The following is a 20380-nucleotide window of genomic DNA, read 5'->3' as shown; positions in this document are numbered from 1 at the left end:
CAGTTCTCACGGATATTGCACGTCGTTCGGCCGATTCGACCAGTAAATTAATGGGGAATAATCGTAATCCGGCTCGCACCACCGAAATGTCTTCTAATCAACTGAATTTTCATCACTGATTTAGGAGACCGAACAGCCGGCCTCGTTCCGCGTACGTTTACAGCGCCGTTGCCTCTTACGAGATCCTAGTTCATTTCTATTACGTTTCAGCTACTCAGTATTCAGTTACTTTTAACCTTCCGTCGGGTGCAATGAGGCTTGCCGGGCACACATTCCAGAAACATGATAAAGACCTAATTAAGTTCATTTATACAATTGCTGTTAGGGAAATAGTGCACTTAGTGCCGTCTATACTCGTAGGGCCGCACAGTGGGGAAAAGTGACCTAACTCGATTCAAAAAGAAATAACTTTCGATAGAAATGAGGTAGAGCGATGAATTTTTTTTAAATTGAAGCTGAAACTTTGAAGAATATGGGAAAAATAGGGAGATTACAGTACGAACGGTTTTTAACCTTGAGAAAATTCGTTAAACCTTCACAATTTCAAGAAAATGTGGTTTCTCCGTTACTACGGGCGGAAATTTTTTTAAAATTTTAGCTATATATCATTTCCCGTAGATTTTTTCACGCTGATTTCAAATCTGTTCTCAAAATTTTTCTACGACCTCAGGATATTGCAAAATCGATTTCTTGGAATTCTACATGTTCAACGAATTTTCTCAAGATTAAAAACCGTTCGTACAGTAACCTCCTTATTTTTCCCATATTCTGCAAAGTTTCAGCTTTAATTTTAAATAAAAATTCATCGCTCTACCTCATTTCTATCGAAAGTTATTTCTTTTTTAATCGGGTTAGGTCACTTTTCCCCACGGTGGGCTGCCCTTTTGGGCCCTCCCCAAGGGTGGGGTGATTTTTTCGATTCGAACGATAAATCTCTCAATATTTACGAAAGTCTGTAAGTGGCGGCCATCTTGTGATATCATGCTTGCTTCGGATGCCTCGTGACAGGCGGTATCTGCCGAATATTACAAATTATTCCTCGATAAGAGGTAAGAATATGCATTTTGGGCTCCGGACAGACATAGATTTGACTTTTAGGAATCACAATTGACCGCTTCTGAACTCCTCATCGCAATGTTGAATCGTCATTTTGTATTCTTGTAAACCTTGTAATTTTATATACGTATATGCGAATCTAGCGATGTGTGCCACCACACTCTTGGACGGGCGCGCCGGTCGTAACAGCTGTACGGATATACGAAGAACATTAAAGGAATTTGGCAACACGGTAAAAGATTGAATGCTCGCATAAACGTCTAGCATGGGGAAGCCTCGCCGTGCAAAGGATACCAACAAGATTGCGTAAGAAAGGCAAAGTAGACAGTTGCCGGATAGAAAGGCTGATTCGTTTCGCCGGGCAGGCAATAAAATCGGAAGAATCGAGTTCAATTTTTCCGACTTTACCCCGGAAAACAGTCTGTAGCTTAGAATCTAAGCGGGTAACGTTTTCACGTTCCTCTGTGTCGTAAGAAACGCGTAATCGAGTCTGAAAAATTGCTTCTCCGATCAAAGGAACAATATTTCAGCACGTTCTTCTGGAGAAACAACTTTTGCGCGAATTACTCGGCAACTCGGCAAACAGCCAACGTAATCACCGTGCAAAAAAGGGGAGGAATGCAACCTGCACTCATCCGATCCGGTGTAAAACAATCGTGGGAAAACGGCGCGAGAAGAATTCGGTCGCCGTTTCCGAGGGAATTTCGCCGCTTTTTAGTGCGTGTCCGTTTTCAATCGAAGCTGCGACAACGCGCAATGGAAATTGCATTATTCATCTGGTGGGCCGTTGCATTTTCGAAATCCGTCTTTTTGACTATTAAACCGTAACATACCATTATTCTCGATCGGGTCGACGCGTAACAAAGAACACGGCTCTCCACGCCACCGAGTACGCAGTCGACACAATTATCCCGCGGAAATTTACATTTCAATTACGCCGCGCATTTATTTTCGCCCGCGCGACCCGTGAAACGCGCCGTAGGATAATGTTGTCAGTCGTGCCGGAACAATGCAGTCGCTTTAAGACACACAGTATCGCGTTCGCGTTTCCCGTTTCCCCTCAAGGAAATACGCTGGCGCGACGCTTCGCAAATGAGTCGCGATTTCTCTATACACTTTTAATCAATTTTCCAGCGTTCAGCATGGGGCTCTTTTTTCCGGGCAACTTCGAGGAAATTGAAATTACGGCCGGTTTAATTGGTTTCATTAAATTGGAACGTAAGCGGGGCAATATCGACGTTCACAGAATTGATCATTCCACGAATTTCTGGAAGCTGCAAATTGTTATACGGTATATATATGAATGCATGAAATTCTGCAGTGCAGCGATGATACATTTGACACACGAGTATCCTCTATTTACCGTTCCACCGCATGCAAACTTTCTGTTGAGGGGAATTACACAAAGAATAGAAACCAGGTTCATGAGATATAGTTCGAATCTAGTACCGAATTTAAAACACACTGCATTCTCTGCGTAGTGGAACTGTTCTCTGTTTCCGAACTTTGTTCTTTGAATAGCTCCATTGTGTTCTTTGTTCAACGCATGTACTGTCAATTTACTACCTACGGAATTTCGAACAAACGGAGAAACTTTACCCGCCGCGAAACGGAAACGATGTGAACCTGAAATTACAGAATATGAGAAGAATCTAAAGTACGAGCACATACACACACACACAGATTTTCTCGGCAGTCTTTAAATTGAAAATTGTATCGCTCGCGTGAACGCTTTCGCGATCGATTTTTCAACGGAAATCGAGGCTCGAACAATCATTCGAAAGTATCAGCTCGATCTGCAGTAACGATCGCGCAGTTTGCAGCCGCGAAGAAATCCGCAAGGCGTTCACCGCTGCAATAATGGTGTGTCAACAAGGGCTAGGTTTCCCGTATAGGCACCGAACCGTAGTGGAAATATTTGCGGACCGGTTCGCTACCCGAAAGTTCGGTATCTATCCACCTGAAGGCAGTACACGGCAATATTTACCTGGCTGCAATCAATTTGCTGATTTCCTCGCGAATTACACCGGATCCCGCGGTCAAACATTTGCCGATGCGCGATTTCTTCGGTGTAATTAATTGATGCGTTTGCTAATCTTGCCGGAAAATTTCCAGTCACTTTGTGCACATGCATATTATAATATCTAGGTGCACGGTAGTGCACCAGCCAAGTTCTCGCACTACCTTCTTTTACACGAGACAACTTAGCCGGTTGTTAGAGGCATTTAACTCGGCACTGGAGGCGGATGGAGAGATGTAATTTCGTACACTTGTTAAATGCTATCATGTCTCAATATTGACGAAACATTAATCTTCCAACATTAGTAGGTTCCGAGATATAGGACCTCAAAAATCGCTAAATTTATCACCGACTGACTGACTGACAGATCATCAAAACCTTTTGGGTACTTCCAAAGGTGGGTATTATTTGGCGAAACAAATATTTCAAATACTATTTAGTATTTTAGATTTTATTTTGCTTAAAGAAAATAGTATTTTAAATAAGATGTACAGTTTCGAAAATAAAATATTTCTATTTTAACAATCCGAACTTGAAAATAAAATATTTCTATTTTAACAATCTGAACCTGAAAATAAAATATTTCTATTTTAACAATCTGAACCTGAAAATAAAATATTTCTATTTCAACAATGTGATCGAGAAAATAAAATATTTCTACTTTAATAATCTGAAACACGAAATAAAATATCTTACTTTCTGCATTGTTATAACACTCTGAGAATCCGCATAAGCATGCAGTCTATCTTATCGTTAAGGAACGATTAACACTCATAAATGTATTGAATTCGAACCATTATTTTCAGCAGTAATGTTTAAAATTGAAATTGAAAATAAAGATAAAATACAAATATTTTCAATATTCTTCAAATAAAATACTATTTTCAAAAAAATTACTGCCTCAAATAAATTATTTAAAATTACTGCATCAAATCAAATATTTTATTTTCAAAGTTGTACACATTCTTTGAGAAATAAATAGGATTATTTATTATTTACTATTTAAAATACTATTTTCCCCAGCTCTGGGTATTTTCTATTGACCTACAAGCTTGAAATTTGGTACATGGTTCCACCATAACAAACACTCGAAGGAGTAATTGTCAAAGTTTGAAATTTTACACCTTAAAGGGGTTGTATTGAAAAAAAAAAACATTACGAAATAGTGGTACGTAGGATAGAACATAGCAGCATAACATACATAAGTATACGCTTTATTAGCTTCGAAGTCGCAACAAAGACTGATGAAAGAAACAATCGCTCTAACGTAAACAAAAGAAACTGCACCGAGCGTCGTCTATAGCGGCGGGGGGCAAACGGATCCGAGCGTCGCCGGCAGAGTGTTAATCTTCGATAGATTGAATTTGGATTTTATCTTGCAGATTAGAAAAGGATTTCTTTTCTTTGATCGTCGCTGCGTTGTTTAGACTTTTTCCCTGTCCTCTACTTTGTCATTTGGACTTTAGCTATTCATATTGGCCTTTGTCATTGGCAGTTGATATCTAAAAAAAATCCATAAAATTTCGATTTTGCCCTTACTGATCAGAAAAGATTTTCTCTCTGATTTCCTCTGATCGTCGCTAGTATCATCTATTACTAAAAGAACAAAATAAATAATTATCTTGAAAAATAAATCAACAAAAATGGATGAAATCGCAACAAAAACATCCTGTAAACAGGAGCCAAGTTCCTATGGCCGTAAAAAGTTGTGAGATCAAACAAAATACGGCCAAGTTCGTTAGCTTAGAAATACCTCTTGCAATACTGAAGAAAGCGTTTGTAAAAATTAGTTTAAAAGAACGCTATTTAATTTTTAAAGAGTTACATGGAGGGCTAAATTATTCAAACTTGGCCGCTGCCTAACACCTTTTATGGCCATTCGTTTAAAAAGTAACGGCCATGTTTGAATAATGTAGCCCTCCATGTAACTCTTTAAAAATTAAATAGCGTTCTTTTAATCTAATTTTTACAAATGCTTTTTTCAGTATTGTAAGAGGTATTTCTAAGCTAACGAACTTGGCCGTGTTTGTTTGATCTCACAACTTTTCACTGCCGTAGGAACTTGGCTCCTGTTTACAGGATGATTTTGTTGGGATTATAATTAGACTCGGGATGTTTACGCGAAATAAAAATTTTCTTCTTTAAAGGAAAACGTTCTTTTCTTCTTTAATAATTGTAGCGGGTTGAAAATGACACAGTGGTGTTTCTAAATTCTCTTCGCTTCTAATCCTTTTTAGATTGGACTTACCCATTTTTGTTATAAACGCATAAAATCCGCAGTCTAATAATAATAAGTGCGTTCATTAAAATTCGAATACGCGAAACTTCACTGCAGGTATCAATCACAAATTCCAAAATAGTTTAGTCGATCGAGAACATTCATTTGATTCGCGTCAAGAACTTTGTTGAGAATATTCAACGCTTCGTTCGTATAAAGATTATTAACCACGGTGTACACGAAAATGCGTTGAATCTTAAATTAACTGTATCGAGAGTTTAGAGTTTCATTGGAGAAGGTAAACTTCCGCCGGAGGTTGAAGTAATTTGAAAGTTTTTGCGCGCCGTAAAAACCGCGGAAAACTGATTTCTCTTTTTCCCTTTACTTTGCGGAAGATTCTTGCGATTAACCATGCTGCTTTAACTATGAATTACATATAGCATATCTGCGGCTTCCCGAGCGAAGCGATCTATTCGGTTGATTTAACTTTTTTTAAGTACAGATCAACAAGTACGAAAGAGGAAAAGAAAAAGTTATTTAAAACATTGTGCATTCAGATTTTGTTTGGGCTCATTTTAATCAGAGAAACGTCAGGAATATATTGGCGAAAATATCAGAGAAAAGTTTTGTCATCGGATCGAGATTTCCTTAGAGTATTCGAGAGATTGAGCAGGTGCACGTAAACTTTCGCAACTGACAGTATTTGCAAAGGGAGTGTAATCCGGTTAGCAGGCTGCGCAACTCGCGCTGTCCAAAGGTAGATTGTTCCCGAGTAGAAACTCTCTCTCGAATCGTACAATAACAATTATCAAGATCATTCGCGTAAGCTCGCGGCATCCAGTTCGGGAATAAAAGGCGTAGTTTAAGCCGGTGGGAATTCAAGTCGAAGAAGCAATCTCGCGTAATCAAAGTCGTGTTCGACGCCGTGGCTTAACTTGAAACCGGTATAAACCAATCCCAGGTGTTCAATTGGCAACGGGCCAGGATTTAAGCGTGGCTTAAATTCCGCGCAACGGCCACAGAAACTGGGGCAGATTCAGATTAGAATTAACTAATTGTTACGTAGGGGGTTGTAATTAGCCGCGTGTGCTTCCTGCGTACTAACGTTTAATTAAAATCGTATGGTAATCAATCGGCCGTGATCGCTCGCTTTCAAGGGAGAGCTTTCGCAAACCGTTTCGCGGAAACCTAAAAAACCTTGGCTGAAATAACACTGTCCAACACCAAATTTGTTCCACGATTACTGTTGGGTGGACCTTATAGAGTTTTTTGCGCTGATTCCGAATCTTGTCCTTCATTTTTTGTCTAGACTAGTTTTTGAGAAACACGACTTTGAAGAAAAAACATATTTTTTAACTTTAAACAAATATTGTGGTGTTATTATGAAAGATATTGAATTGTGTTTGATAGCAAAAAATTCTGTAGACTTTCCTGAATACAGTGATATCCAATATTAATACATTATGGTTGTTTAAACGTGTTTAAACAATCACTAAGGGCGGAGAGACACCACTTTTGCACCAATTTTTGAGGATATTTTTGAATTTATCTGAAAGTAAGGGTAAAGTAAATTCTACATGTTTAACGAATTTTCTCAAGGTTAAAAAACGTTCGTACCATAATCTCCCTATTTTTCCCATATTCTGCAAAGTTTCTGCTTTAATATAAAAAAAATTTCATCGCTCTACCTCATTTCTATCGAAAGTTTTTTCTAGTGGTGAGCGCCACTGGTGGCAACTCATGCCGGGCGAAGATATTTTGTTTTGTGGTTCGAAAAAAACATCGACGTTCCAAACTTGAAAGGGTGGTTTCTCAAGATAAAAGTCTGCTCTATCGCGTGGTATAGTTCGATTTTCCGCCGGACCCTTATGTTTTGAGATAATTTGAAAAATATCCTCAAAAATTGGTGCAAAAGTGGTGTCTCTCCGTCTTCAATGCTTGTTTAAACATGTTTAAACATTCATAATGTATTAATATTGGATATTACTGTATTCGGAAAAGTCTACAGAATCTCTTGCTGTAAAGAACAATTCAATATCTTTCATAATAACACCACAATATTTTTGTAAAGTTGAAAAATACGTTTGTTTTTCAAAGTCATGTTTGTCAAAAACTGCGTGTAGTGGAAAAATTAAAGGCAGATTCGGAATCAGCGCGAAAAACTCTATAAGATCCACCTAACAGTATATTGGAAACATGAAAAAAGTTGAAATTTGTTGGACTGTATACTCACTGGCTTATATTAATAATTTTAAGAGAACAATTCATTAAATTCTTAAGAAGATATTAGCGTGCTACATTAAAAAAGATCAACAATGAGACAGACGGGTTCGGCCAAGTTGGAATTACCCTGATCTTCGAGATCTTAATCACACAAATTCCGTCGTCGTCTAAAGGTTGGAGCTCGGAGCTAGTTCTCATGAAATACTTTAGAATGTTACTCGGGATTATATCCGCAGAATCCTCGATCTTGAGCATTAAGACTATTGAATATAGAGTGGACAAAGTTATCCGAGTTGAAACTGAACTGAGCTGAAAGTTCCGAGCTCTCGCGGATCGGGATTCTCTTTGACGAGTCTTAAACTCGCGGTATCTGGCCGATGCCTGGCGCATTCAGAGGGCCATTCGATAGAGCACACGCTCTCTCATTCAAAACGCCCCTCTTCCCCCCCTTGAAATATGGCTGTTGCCTGTGCTGACAATAAATCTCGGTTCGAAACTCACGGATCACGTTCAGATGAACGATGTGGCTGATAGGCGTCGGCGTGGAGACCTGGCACTCGTAGAACCCGCTGTCCCGGATCTGCGGGTACTTGATTTGAAGCATCCAGTTGTCCGCGAGCGCGCCGTGGAACACTCGAAATCGTTGGTCGTTCGTGTACGTGTACGTGCCGACCGTGAGCAAATGGGTGTCCCTGTGCCGTATCCAGGACACTTGTAACGTCATCTGCAACAGAAAATATTCAAAAGTTTATACACAGAAATCGATCAAGCTAGTCACTCGGGCGGGACACGCTCTCGATAGGCACGCGAGCCCTTTAAGAGGATTAACCAGTTGGACGTCTGGTAACCAACTGGCACACAGAGTTCGCTGCTGGAATCACCAGGGAATCGAATAGAGTGCTTTTCTCTCAGCTTGTCGAAAAAGCTCGAATTCATCCCGATGAAAATTTGAAGAAATCATTCGAATGGATTGGGAATGATTCACCTCGTCGTATGCGAAACCCCGCGGAGGGAGGTGGTGGGACAATACACACGGAGGAACAGGGACACGATAACCGTGGAAAGATTTAAATGAGTTTCACGGCGCGGCGCGAGGAGCGCGCGCAGTTTACGGAACTCGTAGACCGATTCTTTTGTCCCTCGTTAAGGGTTTCCCATTAAGCAGGACTGCGTAATTAGAAGTAGCTCGTTTGTGTGTTGCGCTGGCAATTAGCGAAACGCCGGGGACGGCGTTTAGGTGAGGGTTTCGCGTTACCCTCGAGCATGGTTTCAAGTTTCGCGCCTTTCTTTGCTCGCCTCTGTTTTCTTTTTGCGCTCGATCGGCCGAGGGTCGTCGGCGGATTTTATTTTTTTCGGCAACGCGCGGTAATGTTCTCGAGTTATTCGTGGAATTTTTACGGGAACATACATAACAGAAAATCCGGCACGCGGCGCTCGGGTCTGTTTCTGTAATTACGAATCGCAGCGATCGCCAGACGCAGTTTTTTCTCGCGTAGCTGAAGCTCGTTCAACAGTCGCGACGGCTGGCTGAAAGAGTACGGCGTGGAAGTTAATAACGTTGCCTATTTATGCTAAGAGCGACGCGCGAATTTAAAGGGGGGCCGGCTGCGCGCTTTGGCAGCAGCCGACAGTGGCTGCTCCGGCGACGGCGTCAGCGTCGGCACCACCACTTGTAATCCTCTATTAAAAATTAATTGAAACGCTTTCCATAATGCAGGCAGATTTGAATTTTCATGCGCGAGCCGCAGGACTGGAAATTTCAAGGGTATACAGACGTTCCCCTCGTTCCACTTGGATTTCGCTGCAGGTTCCTAGCGTAGTGGAAAATTAATAGAGCCGCTTTGCATATCGTCGGGAAGTTAGCACCGGAGATAAAACGCCTCGGGACGCGATAATTGGACATCCCGAGTTAGCGACGTGTAAATATTTGCTACCTTTGTAATGGCTGACACGCATATCCCGCGGAAAATGTCCGAGTGGACCGCAAACGCTCGGAAGCACGCCTGCACGCTCGGATCGTGAAAAACCTGAAAATTCGAAAGACGAAGCAATCCTCTCGCCGACTTTCCCTTTCCACGAGGCGACGATTCACTCGAACATTCGATTCTGGAGGTTGGCACTGGAACCAACAGCTTCTGATAGGTATTGACTCGAAAAATTTGTGTTCCGCATAAAGATCGACAGTGTTACGAGCCAGGGCCGCGAGCAGCACGAGTGGCCGGCGAAGAGTTGTTACCCTAGGAATGTGGTATCAATTTGTTAGTTAAGATACGCGGACGAACCCAATGCGAAATTGGGGAGCCGCTAGGATTATAGACAGCGAGGACGAACCTGACGCGAAGTCAGGGAGCCTCTAGGAAAGGAGCGACGCACAGTGGTCGGAAGCAGGAAAAAACCCTAAATTATGAAAGTCGTTATTTCAAATATTGACCACTATTTCCTGATAGGCCATAAACCAATGTATCTTGCTATGAAAATGGATCTATGTTTTTCTCTTTAATAACGGAGAAAAATAGATCTAAAGTAGACCTCTCAGATTCTAGTTGGATTCTTATAGATTTCTAACCACACGCTCGACGTTATTCTTTCATTTTTGAGGACATTTATAACCATATATGCTATATATTATAAATGTATATAGTCTCAGCTTATGCCCGATGTTAATAATTTTCGAAAACTCACAACCAAAATAACAATATAAAGCCCGAAAGTAGGATACGTATAATTTCATGCTACAGCTGCTTTCTGTAGCTCTACAAAAAAAGCTACACGTTCCTACATTCTCTGAGTGGCATCTTTTGAAAGAAGACACCATCACACAATAGTCCTGCAAAAATCAGCGCCACGTTTTTCCACGTTTAGCTGATATTAACGTTTAAAGTTTGAGAGCGCATGAAGTTTCAGCAACGAAGCAGGATTCCTGAATAAGTGGGCGGCACTTCGCTAGACGATTCGAAGGATTATGATCCCTGTACCGAATTGTTATTCTCATAGGAATAAATTCCAACAAAATGATCAATCGCCATGATTATTTCACGTGTATGTAAATACTTTGTAAATATGTAAATACTGTATGTATCCACTTTTTAATTCGAATTAATTTTTAGGATACAGTTACTAATTTTCGGAAGCAAAGTATGGGTATATAAAATAGATACAAAATTTAATTTGAAAACCACTGCGATTACAAAAAATGTAATCATCTAGTGTATTAGAGAAGAATCTGATGTTTTAATGTTCTAACAATAAACGAGTTTTTTGGGATACCAATTTTCTTAGCATATTCTTAGAATATGTTTAAATATTTTCTTACCGGTTCTACAAGTCTAAGATGTTTAACTTTCTGCGTCTTAGCTGTTTGAAAACCATACAAATTTCATTGGAAGTATTTTTTTCTAAATACGATGGATAGAGATATCCATGCATAGGCACGGATCCCATAGGGGTTCGCTGTCGGAAGAGGCCCAGGAGGGTAGGAATAAACATTACAGATACTATAGAATACACCACACCAGAAAGTGATCTCGTTTAGCAACAAATGAGGACATGTTACACATGCTTTTAATAACTTCGGATCCATACATTAATCTTTTAAGACCAGAACCGAAGACCAAATCACTGCCACTTACTGAACAAGCGCAGTCTCTATTGAAATAGTGTTCATGTATATTATGTAAATATTATTATACTAATATAATACTAGTCGTTAATAATATTATTCGTAATATTATGTATACAAAATGATATTAAGCTTTTTGATTAATACTATTTCAAGTTTGTTTGTCTAACACTATTTAAAGTTTGTTTGTTTAATACTATTTGAAGTTTGTTTGTTTAATTCTATTTCTAGTCTGTTTGCTTAATACTATTTCAAGTATTCAATTTTAGTATGCTGAAATAAGAGTTCGTAATGTAATAAACAATATTATGTATAAACAATTATATTAAGTTCATTGTTTAATATTTCGTTTGATAATATGAGAAGTTTGAAGATTGAGAAGCAATAAAAAAAAGAATTATTCAAAAATATTGAGAATTGCCGAAGTTATGAAGTTTTTTCCATTTTCCCTATACGTTCCGACCACTGTGCGACGCGCAGACGAACCCGATGCGAAACCGGGGAGCTGCTAGAAGGTTGTGCAGGGTGGGCCATCTAACGTTTGGAATTTGAATCGGCTATAAAAAAAAACTAATGAAAATTTTTTCAAAGTTATGTGTTTATTAGAAAGATTGAACCTTTCCATTTAGGAATGGAAGACAACATCATTCAAATGACTGCCACGGCTAACCTTACAATACCCCATTCGATCAGTCCAATTTTTCAGTGCATTTTCGATTGTTTGGCCTCTCATTTCCACCTCGGAGGATACGTCAATAAGCAAAATTGTCTTTAACTGGAGCTCGGAAAATTCACACGTCATCGTGGAGAAACCAATGCATCCACAACGAGTGACTGTCTGGTGCGGATTTTGGTCTGGCGGCATTATTGGGCCATGTTTCTTCGAAAATGAGCAAGGAAACGCCGTTACAGTGAATGGCGATCGCTACCGCGCCATGCTAAGCGATTTTTTGTTTCCCAAAATTGAAGAGGATGACATAGACGACATTTGGTTTCAACAGGACGGCGCAACGTGCCACACAGCCAACGTAACAATCGATGTTTTGCGCATTGTTTTCGAAAATCGCATAATCAGCCGAAATGCTGATGTCAATTGGCCACCTCGAAGCTGCGATTTGACTCCGTTGGACTTTTTTTTTGTGGGGAGCCGTTAAGAACAAGTGTTACGTTAACCATCCAGCGACGATTGACGACTTGAAACACGAAATCGAAGTTGCCATTGACGAAATAGAGGCCCAAACAATCGAAAATGTACTGAAAAATTGGACTGATCGAATGGGGGATTGTAAGGCTAGCCGTGGCAGTCATTTGAATGATGTTGTCTTCCATTCCTAAATGGAAAGGTTCAATCTTTCTAATAAACTCGTAACTTTGAAAAAATATTCATTAGTTTTTTTTTATAGCCGATTCAAATTCCAAATCTTAAATGGCCCACCCTTTATAACGTCACGGACGAGCCCAATGCGAAATTGGGGAGCCGCTGGGAGGTTGGATAAGAGCACAGACGAACCTGATGCGAAATCAGGGAGCTGTTAGGATGCGGACGAACCCAACGCGAAATTGGGGAGCCGCTAGGATAGTATAGTTTTCGTGGACGAACCCAATGCGAAATTGGGGAGCCACTAGGTTGGATAAATCTCTGTTTTGGAGAATTGGAATGTCGCGAACGAACCTGATGCGAAATCGGGGAGTCGCTAGGATAATTAGTAAGCCTCGTAACTAGTATAATTTAATTGATACAGTCCGAGCGGTAAGATTGTATCGTGTGGGGACGTTCAATTACTCGATTAGGATATTGGAGAATAATTATGGGTTTAGTGAATTTGCGTGAATTGTCAAAGAACACAAATATATTCTGACTATAAGAATTCGTATTACAATTGTGTAATTGCCGCGAATGGATTGAATTTAGAATAGAAAGAATTGAAAGAAGATATTAGGTAAACTAGGATGCACGGTGTTGACGCACAGGCAATGCGGGGGTCTCGGAGCAACCTTATCACTGCCTAATAGATTTTACACCGAACTCGCGGAATCTATACGGTTAACTTTTGATTCGAAGGGGAACTTGAGCCCGATCTCACTGGGTAGTTGACTACCGAGATGCAGCACGACGCGACACGATTCGTGATTAGGACAGTACTAGCCCACGAGAGTAGAAATGCAAGAGTTTATATAGCCCTGCAATGACGGGTGATACCTTGTCAGTACCCTTCAAGTGAACATTCGTATTTTGTCAACGACCAGTTGGTCGTGCGTATGTTTGGGCCCTAAACTAAACTAAACAGCTATGTAGATTTATCTAGGTTGGCTCTGTTCGTTTATCTAGGACGGTTCCTGCCACAGAGATGATATTGAACACCTGTTCGTCATCCGTAACAACAGTCTGCCAAACAGAAATTGATGAAGTCTAATATATCCACGAACAAATGATCAATTTGTCGACCGCGCAATAAGGAAAGTAACATTTATTCTGTATATTTGAGAGGAACTCTTTGACCGCGCGTATTTTTCGATACCTCATTTCCACGGAACGATAAGTGTCCGTAATAAACGTATTTCGACGCACAGTCCCGCTCCACTATGTCGCTTTGTACGATGATGTGATTTCGATTAATTTGCTCGGGGGGCTTGGGCGCGGAATCGTTCGAATGAATAACTCGATAACAAAAAGTCCATTTATCGTAGAATGGAATTTCCCTGTAACGAAAATCAATGTTTCTTCATCAATGCTGTTCGACATTGGCCATTGTAAATCAACAAACGGGCAACCGCGCAACAAAACGAAAAGGAGGGGAACGGTATAGTGCTCTTTGGAGATCGCGAACTCGGCGATAACATGGAAATCCGTAAATTTCGTATAAACCATTACGGATTTTATTACCTGCCCCAGGGAGAATAGAAATAGCGATGCAAGTTAATGCAGCGGGACCGTCACAGCGGGTGTAAAATCGTCCCGCACGATCCGCCTCTATATTCATTCAAAATGCCAATTAATTACGCGTCGCGTCGCGGTGAATACCGGTTTTGATGAGAGGGTAACATAGCACTGAAATAATTCTATCAAATGAACGCGTCAATACGAAGGCGTTAAAAAAATATTTCGGAAACATGGTTGACTGTCAGATAAATGTTTGTTTTAACTTTTTTAATTCAACCTCAATAAACAGCCGGATATTCCGCTGTTTCGATTGCTTGTACAGAGAGATACGCACGGCGAATTGAATATATATAAAATTAATAAATTGCACGATCGTGCGTGCCGACCAGCGGAGAGGAATTTTCATTGTTTATTTTATTAACGGTGCGCGAAAATTAGTCGAGAACAATTTGACGAATGCATCGATGTAAAAATGACAAGACGTTGAACCAAAGTTAGTGGCGAAGATAAAAATCCGTTTAATTCCGCCCCCCCCCATCATTTTGATGATCACGTTATCGCGTTAAACGAGGAGGGAGAGTACATTCCCGACACCAGGGACCGGGGTTATCAAAGAAAAGCAGAACGTGCAAAGGTGAAATTAGCTTAAGACGTCTTAACGAAGCTACCCGACACACCTAAGCACGACCGAACGATTTAGAAAATCGTTAGCGATGCGGTTAACTCTTTCGCTGCGTGGTGCATTTAAATATTATAGTAGGAGAAATGTCTACTCTCTCTATCTATCTATATATATAAAAACGAAGTCCTGACTCACTCACCTATCAACGCCCAGGGTAAACCCTTGGCCCTGGAAAGCTGAAATTTTGCACAGAGGTTTCTTTTATGATCTGTACAAGAGATAAGAAAGGATATTTCGAAATTCAACCCCTAAGGGGGTGAAAAGGGGTTGAAACGTTTGTATGAGGAATATATTGTTCGTGGTCGGATTTACTTCATACGTGGTCTTAATGCTCTTTGATATAATTAATCGAACACCTGTTTCGGCATTTTAAGAAATTGATCCCCTAAGGGGGTGAAAAGGGGGTTTGAAATCTAAGATGGCGGCATGACATAAAATTAAAACCCTAGGGTTAAAAGGTTTTATGGAGAAACAATATCAATTTCCGAGGGCATTAAACAGTTTTCTATGCGAGCGAAGCCGCGGGCAAAAGCTAGTTATTCATTACTATGTGTTATATACTTCTCTATCTTTTTGTATAAATGTCATAATAATGTATGCTATATAAACCAAACTAGGTTTACGGCATCAATAAATAAATAATTAATTAATTATAACCCATATAAGAGATCGTTAAATATGTCATTCCACAAGAAATTGGGTCTAAAAATCATGGGACGACGAGGGCAAGCACTATGGCTCTATATGGGTCATCGAGAGCAACCGGACTCGGCAGGATTTGGTCGGTCGGTTCTCCCGGCAGGAGCCGAGTTTCTCCCTCGGGAGAATCGACCCGTGGCCGATTCCCACCGGTCGAAAAATAACAGGAGCCCCGCAGCGCCGTTTCTTCCCGATATCGAATTCGAGCGTTTACCTGCGTCCTCGGGAAATCGCCGAAAGCGAGGAGTGGCTCGTTTACGCCGGATCCGGTTGTCTGCCGACGTGGCAAGGATCGTTTCACCGGGATCCGGGATCCGGGGATCGCTCCGTCGCGATCCTTATCGCGTTTCCCGCAGAATTTTGCGAGGGAACCGAATGCGAGTTGTCGTCGCCGAAATTCGAGACCGTTCCCGGGAAGATGTTCCCTGTCCGTCGAGCACCGGCAACGATATCCGAGACGATAAGGCTGTACCGGGGGAGAGGGAGCAGATAAGAGACTCGATGCCTGCCACCCCCTCGAAAGAAAACGATAGCTGGAAGTAGTCAAGATGACGCCGCGCCGCGCCGGCTGTCCGTAACTGTCTCGTGCTATTGCGAACGACTACCCTCTTAGCTCTCTCGGCAGTGTACGTTTATGGTTACGCACGATCCTCCTCGAATTCGGTGTAATCTTATTCGAATAAGGGCAAACTGCTCCCGGATTTCATACCGGTTCCAACTTTGAATAATAAAGAGCACGGTAAACATGTGCTTGTCGGAAACGGTAAATCTTCGATCACTCGGGGAAATTCATTCTCGCAAGTCTGTACCAACTTGTACGGGAGTTCACGGACTGAACAACACGTTGTTCGATTCTACCCGAGCCAACACCATGAATATCAAAGTATCGTTAGCAAACCCGACGCAAAGCAGTACGTTTTTTTTTTCTTCAATTCATTTTAAAAATCCAAAGGACCATGCATTACAGAACAACGAGAAAGAGCGGTGAAACGAGCAAAGAGGAAAGAGGAGGGGACAGGGGGCGAAGAAGAAGAGGTCAAAGGGAAACGCGAAGCGGGCGGACGCGAGCGTAAAGATAGAGAAAATTTTTAACGTGCCGGGAGATAACAAGCACGATAATGTACTCGGCGCACGTGCATTAAATAACATGTCAGCCGTCGTTCCCGCTAAATCCCTGTCGCGAAAGGCGACGGGCAGCAAGAAGGGACGTGTTCCAAGGCTGGCCAGTCCATGTAAAATTTCAAACGTGAAAGAAGAGAGGAAAAGAAGAAGAAAGGGGATTCTCGTCGCGGCGAACAGCGCGGCTACGAATCTCCAAACTCTTCGCAGAACATAGTAATCCTCGTGAGTAGCTTATCGGAGGCGGTAAAGCGTGGCACCGGTTTATATGCCGTCGCGTCGACGCGGCCTAAACGCAACAGCCGTCGCCATCCGTTCCATCAACGGATAAAACAAACGCGCTTAAACTCGTGCGAGCGGAAAGCGACCGAAAAAAATGCTAATTTCGTTGTCGGTGTCGCGGATGCACGTCCCACGGAATACGAGGCGTGTTTGCAGCACGTAGTCCCGACTGTTACAGCGACGTATCCGCGCATGCCGAGCGGACCTGTGCTTTTCGCCGCGTTCACAAATGCACGCCGAACCACGTGTCCGAGTAACACCGACGCACCGGTCGGAATTTCAAAGATTCTCACGAATACAAAACACCGAGAGAACATCGATGCATCGAACAAAACTGTAACCTGCCCGTTGAACGAAAAACAAGGGAAAAAAGGTTGCTATAAATCTTTTATGAGACTTTTTCAATCAAAATAGAGTTCGCACATGGAATAAAATAGTTTACGAAACTTCAAAGTCGTTTTTTCTAAGAGAAAAAACGGTTCGCTCGACACCCGTGGATTTTTTTTTTTATTGAGAAAATCTCGGAAGAGATTTATTACAACGTTAGGTGTAAACATAAATGGAGTATACAGAACGAGAAGCTTCTATAAAACTAAACATGAGGGTGTACGACCATTTTGGTTTCGCTTAAACACGCAAGTTACAACTTGTTAGGAACGAGTGATTATAAAGGCAGACTTTAAAGATGTTCTGCAGGTACAATGGGAGACAAAAGTACAAGAAATTTGTAATCCAAAAAAGTAGATTAATTTAAAAAGCTTTCGTTTAATTAGTGAATTTCATGTTATATTTATTTTTTAATCAAATTGTCTTCATATTATAAAAATTGTAAGTGACTTTTGCGAATAATTGTACCCTCTGATTGTATGTATATTCAGTGGTTTACACAGTTGTCGCGTTTCCATGATAGTGAGAAGGACAACACGATAAATTTGACGTTTCGTAACAGTTTATAATTTTATGCTCTGTAACTGTTTCGTGTATCCTAATAAATTTTGAACATAATTAATTACATAATTTTTACCACATATAAAAAAACTGGAGCTTCTAGTTGCGTTTTTTCAAGGTTTAAATAGGGTTTGAAGTGGAATTTTACGAATTCTCCATAAGAAGACGTGTTAAAATGTGCAAACTTTAAGTTGCTATAATTCTTAAACGGTGCAGTGAATCGAACCCAAACTTTGGTAATTGCATTAATTTAGTAAGAATTATATCTTGCAAATTTTCAAAAATTTTGTTGCATTTTTATATATCTCCAGAACATCCGTAAGAAAATTGTGTAAATTCTTGTATTACAAAAGTTGTGCAGGAAGATATGCAGAGCACTTTCGCACAGATTTCATTTCGTGTTATCATCTAAATTAGTATAGTTATTAGTATTTGAACATTGCCAATAATTCTGTAAGTTCTTTTACGATTACAAAACTTTACTGACGATTTTGTTATATTTCTGGGTGAATCTGCGTGCTCTTTTTGGTCTCATTACATTCGGTAAAGATTTCTGATTATAAGCCAACAAAGTTTGATTCCGGATATGTCCGGATTCAAATTTTATAGAGCTAATTTAGTATTAAGCGTTTAGCATCGTTTCGCGTACGCCTGTACGTTCGGCTACGCTTGCCCTCAAATGAAGAAGAGACATTATCCGAGGAAGACATTTCTGATGTATTTTCGGATCAAAATTAATGGTAACAATTTTGAAATGTTCTTATAATATACCGGGTGAGTCATTTAAAGTGAAACAGACGTATATCTTGGAAATTAAGCATTTTGTAGAAAAATGTTTCAGGCAAAAGTTGTATGGTTTCGAGGGGGGCATAAAATGTTGTCATTGATTTGACCTTGAATAGTCGTTTGATAATCACGTGAAGGTCACCTTCAATTTTTTAAATAGAAACCCCTATTTTTCATTGCATATTCTTGTAGCTTGTTTTGAGAGCTCTTTCCAAAACACTATAATAAAATATTTTTAAAATTATAATAGTGCAAATATTCCACTATCGCCTCGCTTTTCCAGGGGTTCTCGATAATCAGAGGGAAAAATGTTTCGAACAAAAAAAGAGGAACAGTATTCAGACGTCTACAAATTTGAATATATAAAAGTTGAAAAAAATTTTTTTCTAAAATAATTGAGGTAAATTTGATTTTTTAAATACCAAAATGTATTTTGGATTTCATAATGTTGTAGCTGATCGTAAGACGAATGCAACGATATATAATATTATAATCTTGAGCCTATAAATAACGCTAAAATAGATTTGTCCACTTTTTCAGGCCAAATACCCAACTCTGCGATGCAAGAAAAGAACAATTTTCACGTCGAGATTCCAGGTCAAGTTCAATTGCGCGGTCCACCTTTCCTGACAGATCTCCGCCGATCGCGACGCACAGTTTTCAAACAAGCTGCAGGTACCTAACGAACCGCAACGATTTCGACACCGCCGTGTATCCGGGTGTATCATACAAATTAGACAAGCTCGGTTAAATCAATTTCCCCGGTGTCCGTCTCGCGTCGGTTCCCGGCGTTACCTTTAATTCTACATTTTTCGGGGTTTCCCTTCGCAGTCCGTTAACCAGACACAACATCCAGCCGGGACGGCGAACGGGCTGCGGCACCCAATTTGCTAAACTGAATTTACGAAGGCAAAGTAATTTACATCGTGCCCCGCCGCGGGCTGTGTCCACGTTTTTGCTCGCCCCCTCAGGCTTTTTCCCCGGACGTAACAGGTCCAAGATTAGCCTCGTCCTATGTGAAACAAACACGAGACAACGGGACGCGCGTCCAATTGAAGCATCGGAAGGATGTATGCTCCGTTCGAACACGGGACGAGACGGGACGGGACGGCGGCACCAGGAGCAAGAAGAAGCTAAAAACTATTTTGTCGGACGATTCGAGCGTAGCTGGATGGAGATTGCCGGGGCGAAATTGCACGAGAAAAGGGGTGCAATCCCATGGGATAAATAGACCGGCACTCCCGCCGACCTTTGGGGCAGTTACGATGCTCCGAGATAAATCGACTGAAAATCGACGAACGACACCGAAACCGGGGATATCTTTTAGGAAAATTTGCCCAGGCCCCATTGTCGGATGCTCGCAGAGCGAGGACAACAAAGAAAAAAAAGTAGCGACGGCTATTGTCCGGCTTTTGTAACCCGCGCCATCGAGTCGGTCCCGTTTTTTTTTTTTTGCGAAATTTTGCTCAAGGAAAATGAATACCGGCCCAGTCGGCGGTTCTGCCAACGCAAACGTCTTTCGCTTCTAATAGAATTTTATAGAGGCAATTTCGAAGCACGGCACTCTGTTTGTCATGGCCACCGATGCTCGCTAATTTCCTCCGAAACGTGGACGAACTGAAAAAAGAAAAAAACTTTTTTAAAAAAAAAATTAAATCGACTTCGAAAAAACGCACTAAAAAGTATAAAATAATTTCCATTTAATATATGTGAATACACACGAACTTTAAATACAATACAATCTTTTCGAAGGCGGCGCAAAATTGAATATTTTCGACACTGGAAATTACGAAAATCCTTAAATTGTTCTAAATACTAATATATTTATATTTAAATAATAATATATT

General features: G+C 40.7%; 1 protein-coding gene across 2 annotated transcripts in view; it reads right to left on the bottom strand.

Annotated features, from left to right (window-relative positions):
* The window catches only part of LOC143212917 (zwei Ig domain protein zig-8), a 556020-nt gene that overhangs the window by 123414 nt on the left and 412226 nt on the right, over positions 1-20380 (bottom strand). For both annotated transcript variants that reach the window (XM_076432232.1, XM_076432233.1), the window contains exon 4: positions 8019-8241. In XM_076432232.1, coding sequence (XP_076288347.1) covers positions 8019-8241 — 223 coding nt within the window. The remainder of the gene's footprint in view (positions 1-8018; positions 8242-20380) is intronic.

The sequence above is a fragment of the Lasioglossum baleicum genome, chromosome 10, assembly GCF_051020765.1.
Source record: "Lasioglossum baleicum chromosome 10, iyLasBale1, whole genome shotgun sequence".
Classification (NCBI taxonomy): Eukaryota; Metazoa; Arthropoda; class Insecta; order Hymenoptera; family Halictidae; genus Lasioglossum; species Lasioglossum baleicum.
Note: the sequence above shows the minus strand (reverse complement) of the source record. Positions and strands in the feature narration are given on the sequence as shown.